Here is a 21604-nt window from a genome sequence, read left to right as displayed (position 1 = left end):
AATATGTTGGGACCAGGTTAGATCCTCAGAGATTTTGACGCCCAGGAATTTTAAACTGCTCACTCTCTCCACTTCTGATCCCTCTATGAGGATTGGTATGTGTTCCTTCGTCTTACCCTTCCTGAAGTCCACAATCAACTCTTTCATCTTACTGATGTTGAGTGCCAGGTTGTTACTGCGGCACCACTCCACTAGTTGGCATATCTCACTCCTGTACACCCTCTCATCACCACCTACCTACAAAGTTAACATCTTTGTAAAATACAAATGCACCTGAACCATACTATGGTCACTCCCCATCTTCCTCTTTCCCTTTAAAGGGAATCCAGTCATCACTTACTAAAGGGGCTAAATCAATTAGCAACACACAAGGTGCTGGAGAACTCAGCAGGTCAGGCAGCATCTATTGGAGGGAAATAAGCAATCAAAGTTTCAGGTCAAGACCCCTTATCTGGACTGGCTAAACTTATTAGGTAGGCTCTTTGCTATCCTTAGGAGCTTTCTACTGCCTGGTCATGATTGTGACTTCCTACCAAAAGGGAAGTGACTGCTTCTGATGCAGGAGAGGGAACGGGCCTGAGAAATCAGATGGAATTCTTTGGGAAAATAGTAGGGAGGATAGACAAAGGAGAGTCAGTTGATGTTGTGTATATGTAGTTTCAGAAGACCTTTGACAAGGTGCTGCACACGAGGCTGCTTAACAAGATATTGATATCAAGAGTCCTTGATATTACAGTAAAGATAATAGTAAAGATGGATAGAAGATTGGCTTTTTGGCAGGAGGCAAATAGTGGAAATAAAGGTGGCCTATTCTGGTTGGGTGCAGGTGACAAGTGGTATTCTGCTGGACTTGCTGTTTTTTTCACATTATTCATCAACTGTTTGGATGACACAATTGATGGCTTTGTGGTCAAGTTTCCAGATGAGACAGAGATAAGTGGAGGGGCAGGTAGTGTGCAGAAGGACTTGGACAGATTAGGAGAACGGGCAAAGAAGATGCAGATGGAATACACTGTTGGGAAGTGTATAGTCATGCAATGTGGTAGAAAGAACAAAAGCATAGACTATTTTATAAACCAACAGAAAATTTTTTAAAAATCCGAGGTGTGAAGGGACTTGAGAGTCCCTGTACAGGATTCCCTGAAGGTTAACTTGCATGTTGATTTGGTGTTAAGGAAGGCAAATGTAATGTTAGCATTCATTTCATGAGGACTAGAATATAAGAGTGAGGATGTAATGCTGAAGCTATATAAGGCATTGGTAGACCATATGGAGTACTTTGTGCATTTTTGGGCCCCTTATCTAAGAAAAGATGTGCTGGCATTGGAGAGGGTCCAGAGGAGGTTTATAAAAATTGATTCTGGGAATGAAAGGGTTAACATGTAAGGAGCATTTGATGATTCCAAACAGAAAGCAAAAAAATACTGGACTGAAAATTTTATATTTGAATGCACGCAGCATAAGAAATAAAATGGACGATCTTGAAATTCAGCTACAGATCGGCAAGTATGACTTTGTGGCCATCTCTGAAACTTGGCTGAAGGATGGCTGCCATTGGGAGCTGAACGTCCAAGGATATACAGTGTATCAGAAAGATAGGTTAGTAGGCAGAGGGGGTGGTGTAGCCCTGTGTGTAAGAAATAATATTAAATCATTAGAAAGGGATGACATAGGATCAGAAGGTGTAGAGTCTCTATGGGTTGAGTTAAGAAATGACAAGAGTAAAAGGACCCTAATGGCAGTTGTATACAGGCCTCCAACTAGCAGCTGGGATGTGGATTACAAATTACAGCAGGAGATAGAACAGGCATGTCAGAAGGGCAATGTCATAATTGTTGGGGGTTTTAACATGAAAGTGGATTGGGAAAACCAGGCCAGTACTGGACCTCGAGAGAGAATTTGTAGAATGTCTAAGGGATGTCTTTTTAAAACAGCTTGTTGTTGAGCCCACTAGGGGAGTGTCTGTGCTGGATTGGGTATTGTGCAATGATCTGGAGGTGATAAGAGAGCTTAAGGTTAAGGAACCCTTAGGGAACAGTGATCACAATATGATCGAGTTCACTTTGAAATTTGAGAAGGAGAAGACTAAATTCCATTGTGTCAGTATTTCAGTGGAATAAGGGAAATTACAATAGTATGAGAAGGAACTGGCCAAGGTTGACTGGAAAGAGACACTAGCAGGAAGGATAGAGCAGCAATGGTTAGAGTTTCTGTGAAAAATGAGGGAAGTGCAAGACAGATATATTCCAAATAAGAAGAAATTTTCAAATGGAAGAAGGACACTACCATTGCTGACAAGTGAAGTCAGAGACAGTAAAAGCTAAAGAGAAGGCATACAAAGAAGACAAAGCTAGTGGATAGATAGAGGATTGGGAAGCTTTTAAAAACTTGTAGAAGGAAAGTAAGAAGGTCATTAGGAAGGAAAAGATAAATTATGAAAGGAAGCTGGTAACTACTATCAAAGAAGATACTAAAAGCTTATGTATAGAAGGGTGAACGAGTTCAGGGTAGATATAGGACCAGTAGAAAACGACACTGGAGATATTGTAATGAGAGATGCAGAGATGGTAGAGGAACTGAATGCGTATTTTGCATCAGTCTTCACAGTGGAAGACATCTGCAGTATACCGGATATTCAAGAGTGTCAGAGAAGTGAAGTATGTGCAGTGAAAATTACGACTGAGAAGGTGCTCAGGAAGCTTAATGGTCTGAGGGTGGATAAATCTCCTGGACCTGATGGAATGAACCCTTGGATTCTGAAGGAAGTAGCTGGAGAGACTGTGGAGGCATTAACAATGATCTTTCAAGGATCGATAGATTCTGGCATTGTACCAGATGACTGGAAAATTGCAAATGTTATTCTGCTATTTAAGAAGGGTGGGAGGCAGCAGAAAGGAAACTGTAGACCTGTTAGCCTGACATCAGTGGTTGGGAAGTTGTTGGAATTGATTGTTAGGGACGAGATTATGGAATACCTGGAGGCACATTACAAGATGGGCTAAAGCCAGAATGGTTTCCTAGCAGGAAATTCCTGCCTGTCTAACCTACTGCAATTTTTTTGAGGAAATTACAAGTAGTGTAGACAAAGTAGATGCAGTAGATGTGGTTAAATGGATGTTCAGAAGGCCTTTAACAAGGTGCCGCACATGATCTGCTTAGCAAGATAAGATCCCATGGAATTACAGGGGAGTTACTAACATGGGTGGAGCATTGGCTGATCAGCAGAAAACAGAGTGAGAATAAAGGGATCCTATTCTGGCTGGCTGCCGGTTACCAGTGGAGTTCCACAGAGGTCGATGTTGGGGCCGCTGCTTTTTACGATGTATGTCAATGATTTGGACTATGGGATTAATGGATTTGAGGCTAAATTTGTTGATGATGCAAAGATAGGTGGAAGAGCAGATAGTGTTGAGGAAACAGAGCCTGCAGAAAAACCTTAGACAGTTTAGGGGAATGGGCCAAGAAGTGGCAAATGAAATAAAATGTTGGAAAGTGATTGGTCATGTACTTTGGTGGAAGATATAAATGGGCAGACTATTATTGAAATGGAGAGAGAATTCAAAACACAGAGATGCAAAGGGACTTGGGAGTCCTTGTGCAGGATACCCTAAAGGTTAACCTCCAGGTTGAGTCAGTGGTGAAGAAGGCAAATGCAATGTTGGCATTCATTTGTAGAAGTATAGAATATAAGAGCAAGGATGTGATGTTGAGGCTCTATATGGCACTTGTGAGACCACACTTGTGTGCAGTTTTGGGTTCCTTATTTTATAAAGAATATACTGACATTGGAGCGGGTTCAGAGAAGATTCACAAGAATGATTCCAAGAATGAAAGGTTTACCATGTGAGGAACATCCGGCAGCTCCTGAGCTGTATTCCCTGGAGTTTGGGAGAATGAGGGGGGATCTCATAGAAACATTCCGAATGCTAATTGGCTTTAACAGATTAGATATGGCAAAGTTATTTCCCATGGTAGGGGAGTCCAGAACAAGAGGGCACAACTTCAGGACTGAAGGATATTCATTTAGAACAGAGATGCAGAGAAATTACTTTAGTCAGAGAGTGGTAAATCTGGAATTTGTTACCACAAGTGGCTGTGGAGGCCAAATCATTGGGTATATTTAAGGCAGAGATAGATAGGTTCTTGGTTAGCCAGGGCATCAAAGGGTATGGGGAGAAGGCAGGGGAATGGGGATGACTGGAAAATTTGGATCAGCCCCTGACTGAATGGTGGAGCTGACTCGATGGGCCAAATGGCCTACTTCTGTTCCTATATATTATGGTCTTATGACAGAGGCCAATACTCTCTGGAGTTTCGTAGATTTTATTGAAACCGATCAAATATTGACAGGCCGAGGCAGGTTGGATGTGGAGAGGATGTTTCCTATAGAGGGTGAGTCTTGGACCAGAGGCACAGCTCTGTGGTGAATCTATGGAATTTATTGCCACAGACAGCTGTGGAGGTCAAGTCATTGAGTATAGTTAAAGCAGAGGTTGATAGGTTCTTGGTTAGTCAGGACGTCAAAGGTTACGAGGAGAATGCAGGCGAAAGGGGTTGAGAGGGAGGGATAATAAATCAACCATGATGGAACAGTGGAGCAGACTCAATGGGCCAAGTGGCCTAATTCTGCTCCTATGTCTTGTGGTGTAAGATCTCCTTCTATGGACGTGAGAGGTGAATTATATTTTCATCCGTTCCTTAAGCTATGAAGCAATGATGCATTTCCTGAGCGGCATCCGTGCAGGCTGTTCTGTGTTAAAAGGCTGAAGTGAACTTAATTTAAATGGATAATTCACTAAATAATTATAGGCTAATAATTATGTTCTGGTGCACACTTACCTGCACAATATAAACCTCTTCCCTTGCATTGTACCATATTTCAAACTTTTTGTTATCCCCCTTAACGTTCTCAGTGATACCCACAGTGGACATCTGTAAAATGGAAAACAGGATGTAAGAGCATACAAAGGATAGATGATGCAAGCATACTGCAGCACCAGCCTGACCCATCCAGTGAGCCCCAGTAGTCAATGTCCAAAATATCCTACTGTCCTATTTTTGCAAATAGGATAGCGGGATATTGTGACACCAGCCTCATTAGCAAATACTTCCAAGTTGACATATGCAACTCTTTCTATTCAATGATATCAGAAAAGTGCAGGCTATTTTGTACATTCACTAATTGCGCAAAGTTGTTCGGTCTGTTGCCTTCACTCTCTCAAGTTTGAGGCTATGTTTATGGTAATTATTTTCTTAACATATCCTAACTGAAATGAAAGTCACTAGAATGATGTATTGTTTTCTGGAGGTGCCAGACATATTTAGAATGATTCAGAGCAGATGCAGAGTATTCTCAAGTGGGAGGGTGAGCAGTCAATGGTTGTGGTGCACATTGGCACTTGTGGCACAGAAAAAGGGATCTTCTCTCAAGATCCTAGGGAGTTAGAAAAAGACTGAAAACAGGACTTTGAGGATAGCAGCCTCTGGATTACTCCTGGTGTGGTGTACTAGTCAGGATGAGAATAGGAAAATGGAACAGATGAATGTGTGGCTGAGGAAACAGTTCAGAAGCAGGATTTCACGTTCTTCGATCTTTGGAATCTTTTCTGGGGTGGGGTGACGGGGATGTTGATCTTTACATGAGACAAGTTGCACCTTAACTGGAGCGAAACCAATATACTTGCCAGGAGATTTGCTGATGCTGCTCGGGAGGGTTTAAACTAGTTTGGCAGGAGATCGGAACCAGAGTACTAGGATTGAGAGGAGGTAGGTGTCATAACCAATGGGATGGATAGGTTGAGGTGTGTGTACTTCAGTGCTGGGTGTATAATGGGTAAATATGTTGAACTTAGTGCATGGATCAGTACATGGAACTGTGATATCATGGCCATTACAGAGACTTTAATGGGAGGACAGGAATAGATGCTTAATATTCCAAGGTTTCAATGTTTTAGAAAAGACAAGGAGATAAAATGCGGGATGAGGAAGTTATGTGATTAATCAGGGACAATATCATAGCTGTGTTCAGAGAAGACATAAAGGAGGGTTCATCTACAGAGTCTATATGGGTAGAACTCAAAAATAAGAAAGGTGCAATCACTCTGATGGGATTATGCCGCAGTCCCCCCAGTAGTCAATTGGACTTCGAGAAACAGATCTGCAAGCTGATCAGGGAAAAGTGTAAAAACGATAGCATTGTTATCATGTGTGACTTTAAACTGGGACCTTCTCGGTGTAAGAGGTTTAGACTGGGTAGAATTTGTCAGGTGCATCCAGGAGGGTTTCCTAAATCAATATGAAGATAGTCCAACAAGAGGACAGGCCATTCTCGACCTGGTGTTGGGTAATGAGCCTGGCCAGGTGACTGACCTTGCAGAGGGTGAACAGTGATCACAAATCCTTAGGATTTAAGATAGCCAGATAGGATAAGTTGGACCCTATGACAGAGTATTGAATTGGAGCAGGAGAAATACAAAGAGTTTTAGGCAGAAACTAGGGAGAGTTAATTGGTAACAGCTGTTTTTGGGCAAGCCAACATCTGACAGTGGAGAGTGTTCAAAGACCAATTGCACAGAGTATGGGACAGGTACAGTATGTCCTGCCGGCCGGTGGTGTAGTGGCTTCTGCACTGGACTTTGAGGCGAGTAGTCCTGTGTTTGAATCCAGCTGGCACCTTGCACTCTTTCCATCCATCCTGGGTTGAGCGTCGAGCTAGCAACTCAGCCTCATAAAAACCAGACAAATGCTAAAGAAACAGAAAGGTTGCTGCCGATGTGCCACAAGGTTTTAAAGGAACAACAACAGTATGTGCCAGTAAGAAGGAAGGGGAACTAAGGGTTATGGGGAAAAGACAGCTAGGTGGAGATGAGTCCATGGTCCAATCAGCCATGATCCTATTGAATGTCAGAGCAGGCTCAACGGGCCAGATGCCCAACTCCTGCTCCTACTTATGTAAAAGGCTGGTAAAGTAAGAGAACCTAAAATGTCAAGGGAGGTGGTGAATTTAGTCAAGAAAGAAAAGGAAGAGTAGGTTAGGTTTGTGGAGCTAAAATGAAACCGTGCCTTTCAGGATTACAAAGAAGCCAGAAAGACTCAAGAAGGGAATAGGGAAAGCTAAAGGAAGCCATGAAAAGTAGGACTAAAGTGAATCCCAAGGCATTCTAAACACAGTCTATACCAAAAGGATAACTTAAGAGCAGGTAGGACCACTCTGGGATAAAGGGGAGGGGGGGGTCATTTGCTTGGAGGCAGAGGATATGTGTGAGGCACAAAATGCCAGTCAACTGGATCCATCAAACAATCTGCTGCAGGAACTCAGTTGGTCAGTGCAGTCTCTTGTGCCTACCACTCAAATGGGTTGCTTTGTTCTTGTTGAAGATGCAGTCATTTAGGCAAGGGAAGAGGTTTCCATCGAGTTTCCTCTTGAACAGATCAAAGAGAAGGATGGCACATGCCTAGTTACAGAAGCCTGATCAAGAATAAAACATCAGAGACAGATTGTTAAACCAAGTGCTTTGTTTGCAAGTTAATTGCAAAGTACTTACATGCAAGGATTGCTTATAACTGTAGGAAGGGGCTTTGTCATACCCTTCCCCACTTTCTTCTCTTCTCTTGCAGAAAAGTAATGCTTTCTCATGGAGGAATAGATGCCTCTGCATTGGTTTGAATCTTGCCAGGTCCTTGACTTTTGCATGACCCTTCTTATGGTCTACCCAGACATTGAATGACCCTTGCATCAACAGTTTGCCAAGTTCACTTAAATTTCCCTGTTGGAAAAGAGAAACCACAAGAGTCAGACTCAGAAGGTCAAATGATCCAGTGCAATTTAGCAAGACGTTTTAATGATTTGGCTCACACAATAAGCTTCATGTCCTTAAACTTCAATTCCACGGGTGGATGATGCAAACACAATAGTGATCTCACAGACTCACAGCTGGATCTCACATGAAGGGAATATGAGCCAAAAGATTGGTACAACTCCAACTCTAGTCAGTACTTTATTTCAACAAAGCTCCCTCCTGGGGTCTGTGATTTACCCAGTAGTGTACGAGGAAATGAGAGACTATTTTCATCACTTAAATCTCCAAGTTTTGCCCCACTGAAATTCTTCACCTTTCTTATTGATTAATTTGCAATTTTGTTTGAATGCCATCAAGCTTTCAAGATGTAGGAAAAGGAGGAGACTATTTAGCTCCTCAAACCTTCTCTCCATTCATAACTGATCTATGAATTAGCCCCAAGACTTGACATGTCCTGAAATTCTTTGTTATCTCTAGTTAACGAGAGTAAATTGTCAGTTTTAAAATTAATAATTGGACCAACATCAACAGCTATTGGTGGAAGATTTTCAAACTTGCACCTTTCACTAAAACCAGCCATGGACTCTGTCAATACTTCCTGATGCCTCAGAAAGATCCTATCCACCCCAGTTATTCTCTCTTCTCTCCACTCCCATTAGTCAGAAAGATGCATAAGCATGAAAACATATACAGACAGGCTTGTCAGCTTTGTTTCCTGCTGCAGAAGACTTTTGAATGGACGTGCTATACGATAAAGATGAACACTTCATCTCTCAATGTAACTCATCATGGTCCTTGTACCTTATTGTCTGCCTGAACTGCTCTTCCTCTGCAACTGTGACACTTTATTCCGCAAACAACAGGAATTCTGCAGATGCTGGAAATTCAAGCAACACACATCAAAGTTGCTGGTGAATGCAGCAGGCCAGGCAGCATCTATAGGAAGAGGTGCAGTCGACGTTTCAGGACGAGACCCTTCGTCAGGACTAAATGAAGGAAGAGTGAGTAAGGGATTTGAAAGTGGGAGGGGGAGGAGGAGATGCAAAATGATAGGAGAAGACAGGAGGGGGAGGGATAGAGCCGAGAGCTGGACAGGTGATAGGCAAAAGGGGATACGAGAGGATCATGGGACAGGAGGCCCAGAGAGAAAGACAAGGGGGGGGGGAACCCAGCGGATAGGCAAGGGGTATAGTCAGAGGGACAGAGGGAGAAAAAGGAGAGTGAGAGAAAGAATGTGTGTATAAAAGTAAGTAACAGATGGGGTACGAGGGGGAGGTGGGGCATTAGCGGAAGTTAGAGAAGTCGATGTTCATGCCATCAGGTTGGAGGCTACCCAGACGGAATATAAGGTGTTGTTCCTCCAACCTGAGTGTGGCTTCATCTTTACAGTAGAGAAGGCCATGGATAGACATGTCGGAATGGGATGTGGAATTAAAATGTGTGGCCACTGGGAGATCCTACTTTCTCTGGCGGACAGAGCGTAGGTGTTCAGCAAAGCGGTCTCCCAGTCTGCGTCGGGTCTCGCCAATATATAAAAGGCCACATCGGGAGCACCGGATGCAGTATATCACCCCAGCCGACTCACAGGTGATGTGTCGCCTCACCTGGAAGGACTGTTTGGGCCCTAAATGGTGGTAAGGGAGGAAGTGTAAGGGCATGTGTAGCACTTGTTCCGCTTACACGGATAAGTGCCAGGAGGGAGATCAGTGGGGAGGGATGAGAGGGACGAATGGACAAGGGAGTCGAGTAGGGAGCAATCCCTGCGGAAAGCAGGGGGCGGGGGGAGGGAAAGATGTGCTTAGTGGTGGGATCCCGTTGGAGGTGGCGGAAGTTACAGAGAATAATATGTTGGACCCAGAGGCTGGTGGGGTGGTAGGTGAGGACCAGGGGAGCCCTATTCCTAGTGGGGTGGCGGGAGGATGGAGTGAGAACAGATGTACGTGAAATGGGGGAGATGCGTTTAAGAGCAGAGTTGATAGTGGAGGAAGGGAAGCCCCTTTCTTTAAAAAAAGGACATCTCCCTCATCCTAGAATGAAAAGCCTCATCCTGAGAGCAGATGCGGCGGAGACGGAGGAATTGTGAGAAGGGGGTGGCGTTTTTGCAAGAGACAGGGTGAGAAGAGGAATAGTTCAGATAGCTGTGAGAGTCAGTAGGCTTATAGTAGACATCAGTGGATAAGCTGTCTCCAGAGACAGAGACAGAAAGATCTAAAAAGGGGAGGGAGGTGTCGGAAATGGACCAGGTAAACTTGAGGGCAGGGTGAAAGTTGGAGGCAAAGTTAATAAAGTCAACGAGCTCTGCATGCGTGCAGGAAGCAGCGCCAATGCAGTCGTCGATATAGCGAAGGAAAAGTGGGGGACACAGGAACTTTGATGTGTGTTACTTTATTCCGCATACTGTTATTGTTTTGCCCTGTGTTACCTTGATGTACTTAATAATCAGTCTAGATGGCATGCAATCAAAAGATTTTATCCTGATCTCAGTATACAATAATAAAAATAATAATGACAACAATAAACCAATTATCAATCTTCAGGAAGTAGAAGTATTTCTATCAGACACAAAACACTTTTATCACTTGTATATCTAAGTTTGTTCCATTGAAATTCTTCACCTTTCTTATGGGTTAGTTATCACTCATGATGAAAACCAGTTAGGAGATTGATTCATGCCATGAAATTCTGTCTAGCTGACCTGATGTTTTCCATACCTCAGCTGGTCCTTGACTGAACCATTAATTCCATCTAAGGCACCAATGCTTGGTCTATCCGACATGACTTCATCCTGACCTCTGTGAACAGATGCACTACCAATGATTTCCTGATGATTTGATGTTCAAACTTGCTGTGATCACCAACTTTGGCTCATTTACATGGGTATTTTGCTGCTAGTTTGTGGCTTTGATAAAGGTGGATAAGTCCTCAGAGCCATTTGAAATTTATTTTACGGAGCTATGGAAGTGAAGGGTAGAGAATGGTGGGGCTTTAGATTTTTAAATTTTAAAAGTCTCAAAATTTTAAATTTTCTCTGGTGAGGTACAGATGATTGGAGGACTATGTTAGATATTTGCTTCTATCTCATGTTTGGTAAGCTTGCTTTCTAAACAACAGCTACCATTTGAAAGGTCACAAATAGTTGTAAGTAAACTTACACTATATTGTTTTATTTAACTTCTGGTCATAAATGGATGTCAGTCTTCAGTGCTTAAAATGTAAGTGGAAAGCAGCTTGAAGTTAAAAATGCATTTGTCATAGAACAGCTTTGCAAATGGGCTCTGTATTTTGAAGACATTGTCTGTAAAGAGTCACTGCACCTGCTATATTATTCCTCAAGATTAGAGTATAAAACAATGGATTCTTTAAATTGGATTATTTCAAACAGACAAGCTGACACTTAGTTGCTTAGTTCAAGTAAGCTTGCAGAACCAGATAGATTATATCATTTAGCATATCAATAACTAATACCTGTTTTCGAAATCCTTAATCCTTTATGTTTGAAAACTGCTTTGTGCTTTTGAAATGATTTGTAATTCGAAAATTTTTAGGATAGAAATCCTTTAAGTTTTAAATGTGTTTTAAGAGTTATGTAGATTTAAATGTGCATCACTATAAATAAATGAACTGTGTTTTAAACTACTTTGTTAGCTGGAAGTATCTTCTCCCTGGTAGGGAGAGGGGCCCACTGCTTGAATAGTGGGTATTGGCAGTTAAACTCACCAAGGAGAATAAACAGGGGAGATTAGGTAGTTACAGTACCCTTTAGTGAGGGTATTCGTGGCTATTTATATCTGATAAAGCTTAAAGTTTGAGTTTAAAACTTCGTGGTCAGCAAACCTAATACCATCACAAGACAACAAATGTGGTCAAGAGGCAGCAGAGAAAAGCCTGGTAATTACAGACCTGTGAGCTAATATCAATAGTTGGAAAGTCTTTGGGAAAAGTTTTTGGGTATAGGATGAATGATCACTTGGAAAGGCAGGGATTGATCAGAGATAGTTCACATGGCTTCATCAAGGGCAGATCCTGTCTGACCAATCTGACTGAACATTTTGGAGAAGCAGTAAAGTGTATTGATGGTGTTAGTGCTGATTTACATGGACTTTAGTAAGGCCATCAATATTGTCCCACATGAGAGACTGATTCAAACTGTAATGGCCAATGGGATCCAGGGCAAGTTGATAAATTGGAAATTGACTTGGCAGTAGCAGACAAAAAGTGATTGAGTGTTTTTTTGTTTGGATGCCTGCGAATTGTAATGATCCACAGGACCCTTGATGTTTGCAATATATATTAATGATTTAACACCTAGACGTTGGTACTTCTCCATGGAATTGGTTCCTCAGCTTCCACACCGGCAGATCACTGTTAGTACGGACTGGTAACATCTTCTCCATGATGATCATCAACACAGGTGCACCGCATAGCTGTGCGCTTAGCGCCCTGCTCAACTCACTTTATACATATAATTGTATGGCTAAGTACAGCTCCAATGCCTTTTTTAAGTTTGCTGATATCACCACTGCTGTTGACCAAATCAAAGGTGGTGATGGATCAGCATATTGAAGGAAAATTGAAAATCTTGTGGAGTCATGCCAAAACAGTAATCTCTCATTCAACGTTATCACATCCAAAGAGCTGATTATCAGTTACAGGAGGAAGAAGCAGGAGGTCCATGAGCCAGTACTCATTAGGGAAAAGGAGATGGAGAGGGTCAATAATGTTAAGTTCCTTGGTGTTAACATATCAGAGTTAACAATGGTGTTAACTCCTGGGACCAGTAGATAAATATCATTACAGAGAAGGCATGACAGCACTTCTACTTTGAGAAGAAACATAGAAAACCTACAGCACAATACAGGCCCTTTGGCCCACAATGCTGTGCCGAACATGTACTTTAGAAATTACCTAGGGTTATCCACAGCCCTCTATTTTGCTAAGCTCCAGGTGCCTATCTAGGAGTCTGGACAGGTTGGGTGAGTGGGCAGATGCATGGCAGATGCAGTTTAATGTGGATAAGTGTGAGGTTATCCACTTTGGTGGCAAGAACAGGAAGGCAGATTACTATCTGAATGGTATCAAGTTAGGAAAAGGGGAAGTACAACGAGATCTGGGTGTCTTTGTTCATCAGTCACCGAAAGTAAGCATACAGGTAGAGCAGGCAGTGAAGAAAGCTAATGGTATGTTGGCCTTCCTAACAAGGGGAGTTGAGTAAAAGAGGTCCTTCTGCAGTTGTACAAGGCCCTGGTGAGACCACACCTGGAGTATTGTGTGCAGTTTTGGTCTCCATATTTGAGGAAGGACTTTCTTGCTATGGAGGGAATGCAGCATAAGTTCGCTGGGTTAATTCCAAGGATGGTGGGAATGTCATATGTTGAAAGGTTGGAGCAACTGGGCTTGTATACTCTGGAATTTAGAAAGATGAGAGGGGATCTAATTGAAACATATATGATTATTAAGGGATTGGACACGCTAGAGGCAGGAAACATGTTCCCGATGTTGGGGGACTCCAGAACCAGAGGCCACAGTTTAAGAATAAGGGGTAGACCATTTAGAACGGAGTTGAGGAAAAGCTTTTTCACACAGAGGGTTGTGGATCTGTGGAATGCTCTGCCTCAGAAGGTAGTGGAGGCCAATTCTCTGGATTCTTTCAAGAAAGAGTCAGATAGAGCTCTTAAAGATAGTGGAGTCAAGGGATATGGGGAGAACGCAGGAACAGGGTACTGATTGTGAATGATCAGCCATGATCACAGTGAATGGTGGTGCTAGCTCGAAGGGCTGAATGGCCTACTCCTGCCCCTATTGTCTATTGTCTCCTAAAAGAATCTATCATATCCATTTCCATCACCGTCAGCGGCAGGCCATTCCATGCCCTCACCACTCTGCGTAAAAAAAAAACTTGCCCCTAACATATCCTCTGTACCTACTTCCAAGCACCTTAAAACTGTGTCCTCTGGTGTTAGCCATTTCAGACCTAGGAAAAAGCCTCTGACTATTCACATGATCTCAATGCCTCTCATCATCTTGTACACCTCTATCAGGCCACTTCTCATCCTCTGTCACTCCAAGGAGAAAAGGCCGAGTTCACTCAACCTATTCTCATACAGCATGCTTCCCAATCCAGGCAACCTCCTTGTAAATCACCTTTTCACCTTTTCTATGGTTTCTACATCCTTCCTGTAGTGAGGCGACCAGAACTGAGCACAGTACTCCAAGTGGTTTTCTGTGCTTGGTATCAGACGTGGGAGATCCTGGAGACCCCCAGCACCAGGTGTGTTGAGCTGCAGCTCCTTAGGGACTGCGATAGGGAACTGGAGATGCAGCTCAATGACCTTCAGCTGGTCAGGGAGAGTGAGGAGGTGATAGAGAGGAGCTATAGGCAGGTCCTCAGGAGACAGATAAGTGGTAACAGTCAGGAGAGGGAAGGGCAAGAGTCAGATACTAGAGAGTACCCCTGTGGCTGTCCCCCTTAACAATAAGTGCTCCTGTTTGAGTACTGTTGAGGAACACAGCCTACCTGGGGGAAGCAACAGTGGCCGTGCCTCTGGCATGGAGTCTGGCCCTGTGGCTCAGAAGGGTAGGGAAAGGAAGAGGATGGCAGCAGTGATAGGTGACTCTATAGTTACGGGGTCAGACAGGCGATTCTGTGGACGCAGGAAAGAAACGCGGATGGTAGTTTGCCTCCCAGGTGCCAGGGTCCAGGATGTTTCTGATCGTGTCCACAATATCTTGAAGTGGGAAGGAGAAAAGCCAGAGGTCGTGGTACATATTGGTACTAACGACATAGATAGGAAAAGGGAGGAGGACCTGAAAATAGTCTACAGGGAGTTAGGAAGGAAGTTGAGAAGCAGGACCTCAAAGGTAGTAATCTCGGGATTACTGCCTGTGCCAAGCGGCAATGAGTATAGGAATAGAGTGAGGTGGAGGATGAATGCGTGGCTGAGGGATTGGAGCAGGGGGCAGGGATTCAGATTTCTGGATCATAGAGACCTCTTCTGGGGCAGGTGTGACCTGTACAAAAAGGACGGGTTGCACTTGAATCTGAGGGGACCAATATCCTGGCAGGGAGGTTTGCAAAGGCTGTTGGGGAGAGTTTAAACTAAAATTGCTGGGGGGTGGGAACTGAACTAAAGTGATGGAGGTTAGCTCACAAATAGAGAAAGCTTGGAGACAGTGCAAAATGGAGGATAGGCAGATGATAGAGAAGGGACACGCTCAGTCCGATTGTTTGAGATATGTCTATTTTAATGCGAGGAGTATTATGAGCAAAACCGATGATCTTAGAGCATGGATCAGTACTTGGAGCTATGATGTTGTGGCCATTACAGAGACTTGGATGGGTGAAGGGGCAGGAATGGCTGCTTCAAGTGCCAGGCTTTAGAAGTATCAGAAAGGACAGGGAGGGAGGCAAAAGAGGTGGGGGCATGGCACTGTTATCAGAGATGGTGTCACGGCTGCAGAAAAGGAGGAATTCATGGAAGGATTGTCTACAAAGTTTCTGTGGGTGGAAGTGAGGAATAGAAAGGGGTCAGTAACTCTACTGGGTGTTTTTTATAGACCACCCAATAGTAACAGGGACATCGAGGAGCAGATAGAGAGACAGATTCTGGAAAGGTGTAATAGTAACAGGGTTGTTGTGGGAGATTTTGATTTCCCAAATATTCTTTGGCATCTCCCTAGAGCGAGGGGTTTAGTTGGGGTGGAGTTTGGTAGGTGTGTTTAGGAAGCTTTTTGACACAATATGTAGATAAGCCTACAAGAGGAGAGGCTGTACTTGATCTGGTATTGGGAAATGAACCTGGTCAAGTGTCAGGTCTCTCAATGGGAGAGCATTTTGAAGTTAGTGATCACAATTCTATCTCCTTTACCATAGCATTGGAGAGGGATAAGAACAGACAAGTTAGGGAAACGTTTAATGGAGTAAGGGGAAATGTGAGACTATCAGACAGGAACTTGGAAGCACAAATTGGAAACAGATGTTCTCAGGGAAATATACGGAAGAAATGTGGCAAATGTTCAGGGGATATTTGCATGAGGTTCTGCGTAGATACGTTCCAATAAGACAGGGAAATGGTAGGGTACAAGAACCGTGGTGTACAAAGGCTGTTGTAAATCTAGTCCAGAAGAAAAGAAGAGCTTACGAAAGGTTCAAAAAAACTATGTAATGATAGAGATCTAGAAGATTATAAGGCCAGCAGGAAAGAGATTAAGAAAGAAATTAGAACCAGAAGGGGCCATGAGAAGGCCTTGGCAGACAAGATTAAGGATTAAGGCATTCTACAAGTAAGTAAAGAGCAACAGGATAAGACTTGAGAGAACAGGACCAATCAAGTGTGACAGTGCAAAAGTGTGTATGGAACCAGAGTAGATGGCAGAGGTAATTAATGAATACTTTGCTTCAGTAATCACTACAGAAAAGGATCTTGGAGATTGTAGGGATGACTTACAGTAGACTGAAAAGCTTGAGCATGTAGACATTAAGAAAGAGGAGGTGCAGGAGCTTTTGGAAAGCATCAAGTTAGATAAGTCACCAGGACCAGGCGGGATGTACCCCAGGCTACTATGGGAAGTGAGGGAGGAGATTGCTGAGCCTCTGGTGATGATCTTTGCATCATCAATGAGGACGGGAGCGGTTCCGGAGGATTGGAGGGTTGCGGATGTTGTTCTTTTATTCAAGAAAGGGAGTAGGGATAGCCCAACAAATTGTAGGGCAGTGAATCTTACTTCAGTGGTTGGTAAGTTGATGGAGAAGATCCTGAGAGGTAGGTTTTATGAACATTTGGAGAGGCATAATATGATTAGGAATAGTCGGCATACCTTACAAGCCTGATTGAATCTTTTGAGAATGTGACTAAACACATTGAGGGTAGAGCTGTAGATGTAGTGTATATGGATTTTAGCAAGGCATTTGATAAGGTACCTCAATACGAGGCTTATTGAGAAAGTAAGGAGGCATGGGATCCAAGGGGATATTGCTTTGTGGATCCAGAACTGGCAAAGAGTGGTTGTAGATGGGTCATATTCTGCATGGAGGCCGGTGACCAGTGGTGTGCCTCAGGGATCTGTTCTAGGACCCCTACTCTTTGTGATTTTTATAAATGACCTGGATGAGGAAGTGGAGAGATGAGTTAGTAAATTTGCTGATGGCACAAAGATTGGGGGTAATGTCGATAGTGTGGAGGGCTGAACGGATGCAAAACTGGGCTGAGAAGTGTCAGATGGAGTTCAACCCTGGTAAGTGTGAGGTGGTTCATTTTGGTAGATCAAATATGACAGCAGAATATAGCATTAACGAGAAGACTCTTGGCAGTGTGGAGGATCAGAGGGATCTTGGGGTCCAAGTCCATAGGACACTCAAAGCTGCTATGCAGGTTGGCTCTGTGGTTAAAAAGGCATATGGAACATTGGCCTTCATCAATCGTGGGATTGAGTTTAAGAGCTGAGAGGTAATGTTGCAGCAATATAGGACCCTGGTCAGACCCCACTTGGAGTACTGTGCTCAATTCTAGTCACCTCACTACAGGAAAGATGTGGAAATCATAGAAAGGGTGCAGAGGAGATTTACAAGGATGGTGCCTGGATTGGGGAGCATGCTTTATGGGAATAGGTTGAGTGAACTCGGCCTTTTTTCCTTGGAACGATGGAGGATATGAGGTGATCTGATAGAGGTGTACATGCTAATGAGAGGCATTGATAGTGTGAATAGTCAGAGGCTTTTCCCCAGGGCTGAAATGGCTAGCACAGCAGGGCACAGGTTTAAGGTGCTTGGAAATAGGTACAGAGGAGATATCAGGGGGAAGTTTTTTTACGCAGAGAGTGGTGAGTGCGTGGAATGGGCTGTTGGAGGTAGAAATGATAGGGTCTTTTAAGAGACTCCTGGGTGGATTTATGGAGCTTAGAAAAATAGAGGACAATGGGTAAGCCTGAGTAATTCTAAGGTAAGGTCATGTTCGGCACAGCTTTGTGGGTCCAAGGGCCTGTATTGTGCTGTAGGTTTTCTATGTTTCTAAGTACAGCCTCTCCTCTTGTAGGCTTATCTACATATTATGTCAATAACCTTCCTGAACACATCTAACAAACTCCACCCCATCTCAACCCCTCACTCTAGAGAGATGCCAATCGATATTTGGGAAATTAAAATCTCCCACCACGACAACCCTGTTATTATTATACCTTTCCAGAATCTGTCTCCCTACCTGCTCCTCAATGTCCCTGTTACTATTGGGTGGTCTATAAAAAGAAAACACCCAGTTGAGTTATTGACCCCTTCCTGTTTCTAACTTCCACCCACAGATACTTCGTGACTCCATGACCTCCTCCTTTTCTGCAGACGTGACACTATCTCCAATCAACAGTGTCACGCCCCCACCTCTTTTGCCTCCCCCCCCCCCCGTCCTTTCTGCAACATTTCAAGCCTGGCACTTGAAGTAGCCATTTCTGAGCTATCCAAGTCTCTGTAATGGCCACAACATCATAGCTCCAAGTACATTTGACATTTCACCAAAAACTTTGACAGACTTCTATAGCTGCACGATGAAGAGTACCCTAACTGATTGCATCATGGCACCATTGCCAAGAACATCAATGCATTTTGAACTTTGAACTTTAGACCTGAGTTGTAGGTCATATTTCTCTGAGGTACACAATATCACATCATCAGCAACTCTCAATTAAATCAGCTGGTGACTTACCTCATAGCCTGTGATGGCAATCTGGTGCATTGAATCATTCACAGCCTTCAGGATTCCAACAATAGCTGCCAGAGCTTCCTGCAGATCCTCTGCTCCCTCACAGTTCTTGCTGTACTTCAGCAGCTCCTATGAAACCAGGCACGCTGATTAAGTCCCCAAAAACAGCAAGTTTAATTTTGAGATATTGGTGGAAAAACATTGGATTATTTATGCAAGCAAGTCCTTTGCTCTCCCTAACAGATACCAGTTAAACAGAGGTTCCTTGTGATCATTCACTATCTCTGTGTCTTACTATCTGCTGCATGACTCACCGCAGCAAGGAGATTTCAAGGGGATTCTTTCATATTAAAGATGGTCATTGCCTGCGGATTGAAAGGTGTACCTGGGCATTTGTGTTACATTTTGGAACTCCAAAACATTAAAAACTAGTCAAAATAAAAACAAGGAAGTCTGGAGTAATGTGTCTAACTTGATACTTTCCTTAACTGAGGCACACAATTATCACATGGTAGCATCATGATGTATGCAATTTATATATTTTTACATAATGAATTATTTAAATGAATAAAAATGCTTAATCAAACAATATATTTATAATATTACTCAAATACCATGGAAATACTAAATACTCAACGCTCCTCCCTGCTTGGCTATAAATTCTTACTCATGAGAGAATCCATTTCAATGATATACACAATATGCTATATAATACAACTACTATATACAGACATCTATGGCATAGTAGTCTTTTAAATTGTCCCATTCAGACCTAAAGATTTAATTGTTGTGGAGACTTTCTTACTCGTGTGATAACATGTTTCCTGACAAGGAGCATCTTGGCAGGAGAGACTTGTGGCTGTGAAACAATGTCAGGTTCTGAGGCCTCCTCCGTGGTGGTCATGGGAGTTGACTCTGGGGCTGCAGGAAGTGGTTCTGACAGTGATAGCCACCTTTATTGTCCTTCTCTCAGTTTTTCTCTCTGGATCTACTTCGATTGTTGCTTCTCTCCCAGTCCCAGCTTCTTTCTCTCATTTCTTTTTCATGTTCCTTCTCACTTTCATGCCTCGCATTAATCTGCCTGATTAATGTATCAGAAGCTCTCTCAGATATGTTGCCTTCAAAAGCTGTTATAGTCAGACCACTGTTTTCGTTACTTTCATGATTCCTCTGAGCAGCATGGTCCTTCCTTGGTTCAATATGCTTTCCAACCAGAAGCACAGGATGGCACCAACACCTGTTTGTCCTCTGTAGGGCAACAGCTCATGGTGTACAGCATGGAGACAGTTGTGGCATCATCCAGTACCTTTCTAAATTCCCTTTCAGTTGACTCTATTATACAGGATGTAGCATACAAATGGTGGATGGTGCTCCTATCAAGTTGCAGTTGTTTCAGCCACTCAAGTGCTCATAATGCTGGCCCTCCTGTTTTCACTACATTAAAGCTCAATGTGGCTTGTTGTATTTCACTGTCACAAATGTCATTCCACCAGGACTTATCTTTTCTCCAGTATAAGTTCTTAGTTGGATATCTGCAAGCTTCAGTTCATTATCTTTGAAATGTCACTCGAACTCATTTTGTGGAATGACTGAAACAGCTGACCCAGTGTCCAATTCCATTCACTTCTGGTGTAAGCCATATTACTTGTTAATTTTCACATTGTAAGTCTTAAGGCTACACAGTCCTGTGCCATTCTCATTATTAAAATTTTTTCATCAAAAACACACAGATTAGAGTTTTTTTTTGAAACTGCAGCTTGAATTTTTATCTTTTTCTCTTCCCTATGCAGTCCATTTATTTTTCTCTGTCTGACATAGTTTGTATGTGTCCTACTTCGTTGCATTTCCTGCAAACCTCGGATTTAAATTTGCATTTGTCTGATGTATATGAGCCCTTGCCACAATGGTAACATAATTTGTTAGACCAGGCTGGTTTCTGTTCAGAGATTGCAATTCTGTTCATGCTCATTTTCATTCCTGACTGCAACTCATTAATACATCTCAACTACTCTTTTAAATACAAGTTGTCCTTCAATTAGGAAACTTGCAGGAAACTTGAAATGTTTCAAAGGCATTTGGACTGGTGCTTGTGTTGCAAAGACAGAGGGGTGTAGGCCTAAAGTGGGCAAATGGATTAGTATATTATAGGTATCACATTCAGCATGGACAAGGTGGGCTGTAATGAAGATGTTTTCTAATGGGAGGATGAGGCAAGTGGCTGACAAGGGAAGTCAAAGACAGTATAAAAACAAGAGATGGCATATAATATGACAACATTTAGTGGTAAGTTAGAGGTTTGGGAAGCTTTTAAAAAACAACACAAAATCATTAAGGAGCAAAAAGATGAAATGTGAAGATAAGCTAGCCAATAATATCAAAAAGGATACCAAAAGTTTTCTCAGATATATAAAGAGTAAAAGAGAGGTAAGAGTGGATATCAGACCACAGGAAAATACAAAGAAATAGCAGATAAACTTATTAAGTATTTTGCATCAGTCTTCACTGTGGAGGACATCAGCAGTATGTCAGAAATTCAAGAGTGTCAAGTTGCTATTACTAGCAGTTGCTGTTACTAAGGAGAAGGTGCCTGGGAAGCTGAAAGGTCTGAAGGTTGATAAGTCACCTGGACCGGTTGGATTTATACCCCTGGGTTCTGAAAGAGGTAGATGAAGAGATTGTCGAGGCATTAGTAGTAATCTTACAAGAATCAGTAGATTCTGGAATAGTTCCAGACAATTGAAAAATTTCAAACGTCACTCCACTCTTTAAGAAGGGAGGGTAGCAAAAGAAAATAAATTATAGGCCAGTTAGCCTAACATCAGGGGTTAGGAAGATGTTGGAGTCCATTATTAAAGATGAGGTTCCGGGGTACTTGGAGGCACAAAATAGGCCAAATCAGCATGGTTTCCTTGAGGAGAAATCTTGCCTGACAAATCTGTTGGAATTCTTTGAGGAAATAACAGACAGGATAGATAAAGGAGAGTCAGTGGATGTTGTTTACTTTGATTTTCAGAAGGCCTTTAATAAGGTTCCACATATGAGCCTGCTAAACAATATAAGAGCCCATGGAATTACAGGAAAGATCCTAACATAGAAGATTGGATGATTGGCAGGAGACAG

The 21604-nt window shown here is 42.8% G+C and overlaps 1 protein-coding gene across 9 annotated transcripts in view; it reads right to left on the bottom strand.

Annotated features, from left to right (window-relative positions):
* The window catches only part of mcf2la (mcf.2 cell line derived transforming sequence-like a), a 307378-nt gene that overhangs the window by 36879 nt on the left and 248895 nt on the right, over positions 1 to 21604 (bottom strand). For all 9 annotated transcript variants that reach the window (XM_063051229.1, XM_063051230.1, XM_063051232.1 and 6 more), the window contains 3 exons: positions 18488 to 18613; positions 7545 to 7766; positions 4840 to 4932 (listed from right to left, as the gene is read on the bottom strand). In XM_063051229.1, the coding sequence (XP_062907299.1) occupies positions 4840 to 4932; positions 7545 to 7766; positions 18488 to 18613 (441 nt within the window). The remainder of the gene's footprint in view (positions 1 to 4839; positions 4933 to 7544; positions 7767 to 18487; positions 18614 to 21604) is intronic.

This window comes from Mobula hypostoma, chromosome 6 (assembly GCF_963921235.1).
Source record: "Mobula hypostoma chromosome 6, sMobHyp1.1, whole genome shotgun sequence".
Taxonomy (NCBI): Eukaryota; Metazoa; Chordata; class Chondrichthyes; order Myliobatiformes; family Myliobatidae; genus Mobula; species Mobula hypostoma.
Note: the sequence above shows the minus strand (reverse complement) of the source record. Positions and strands in the feature narration are given on the sequence as shown.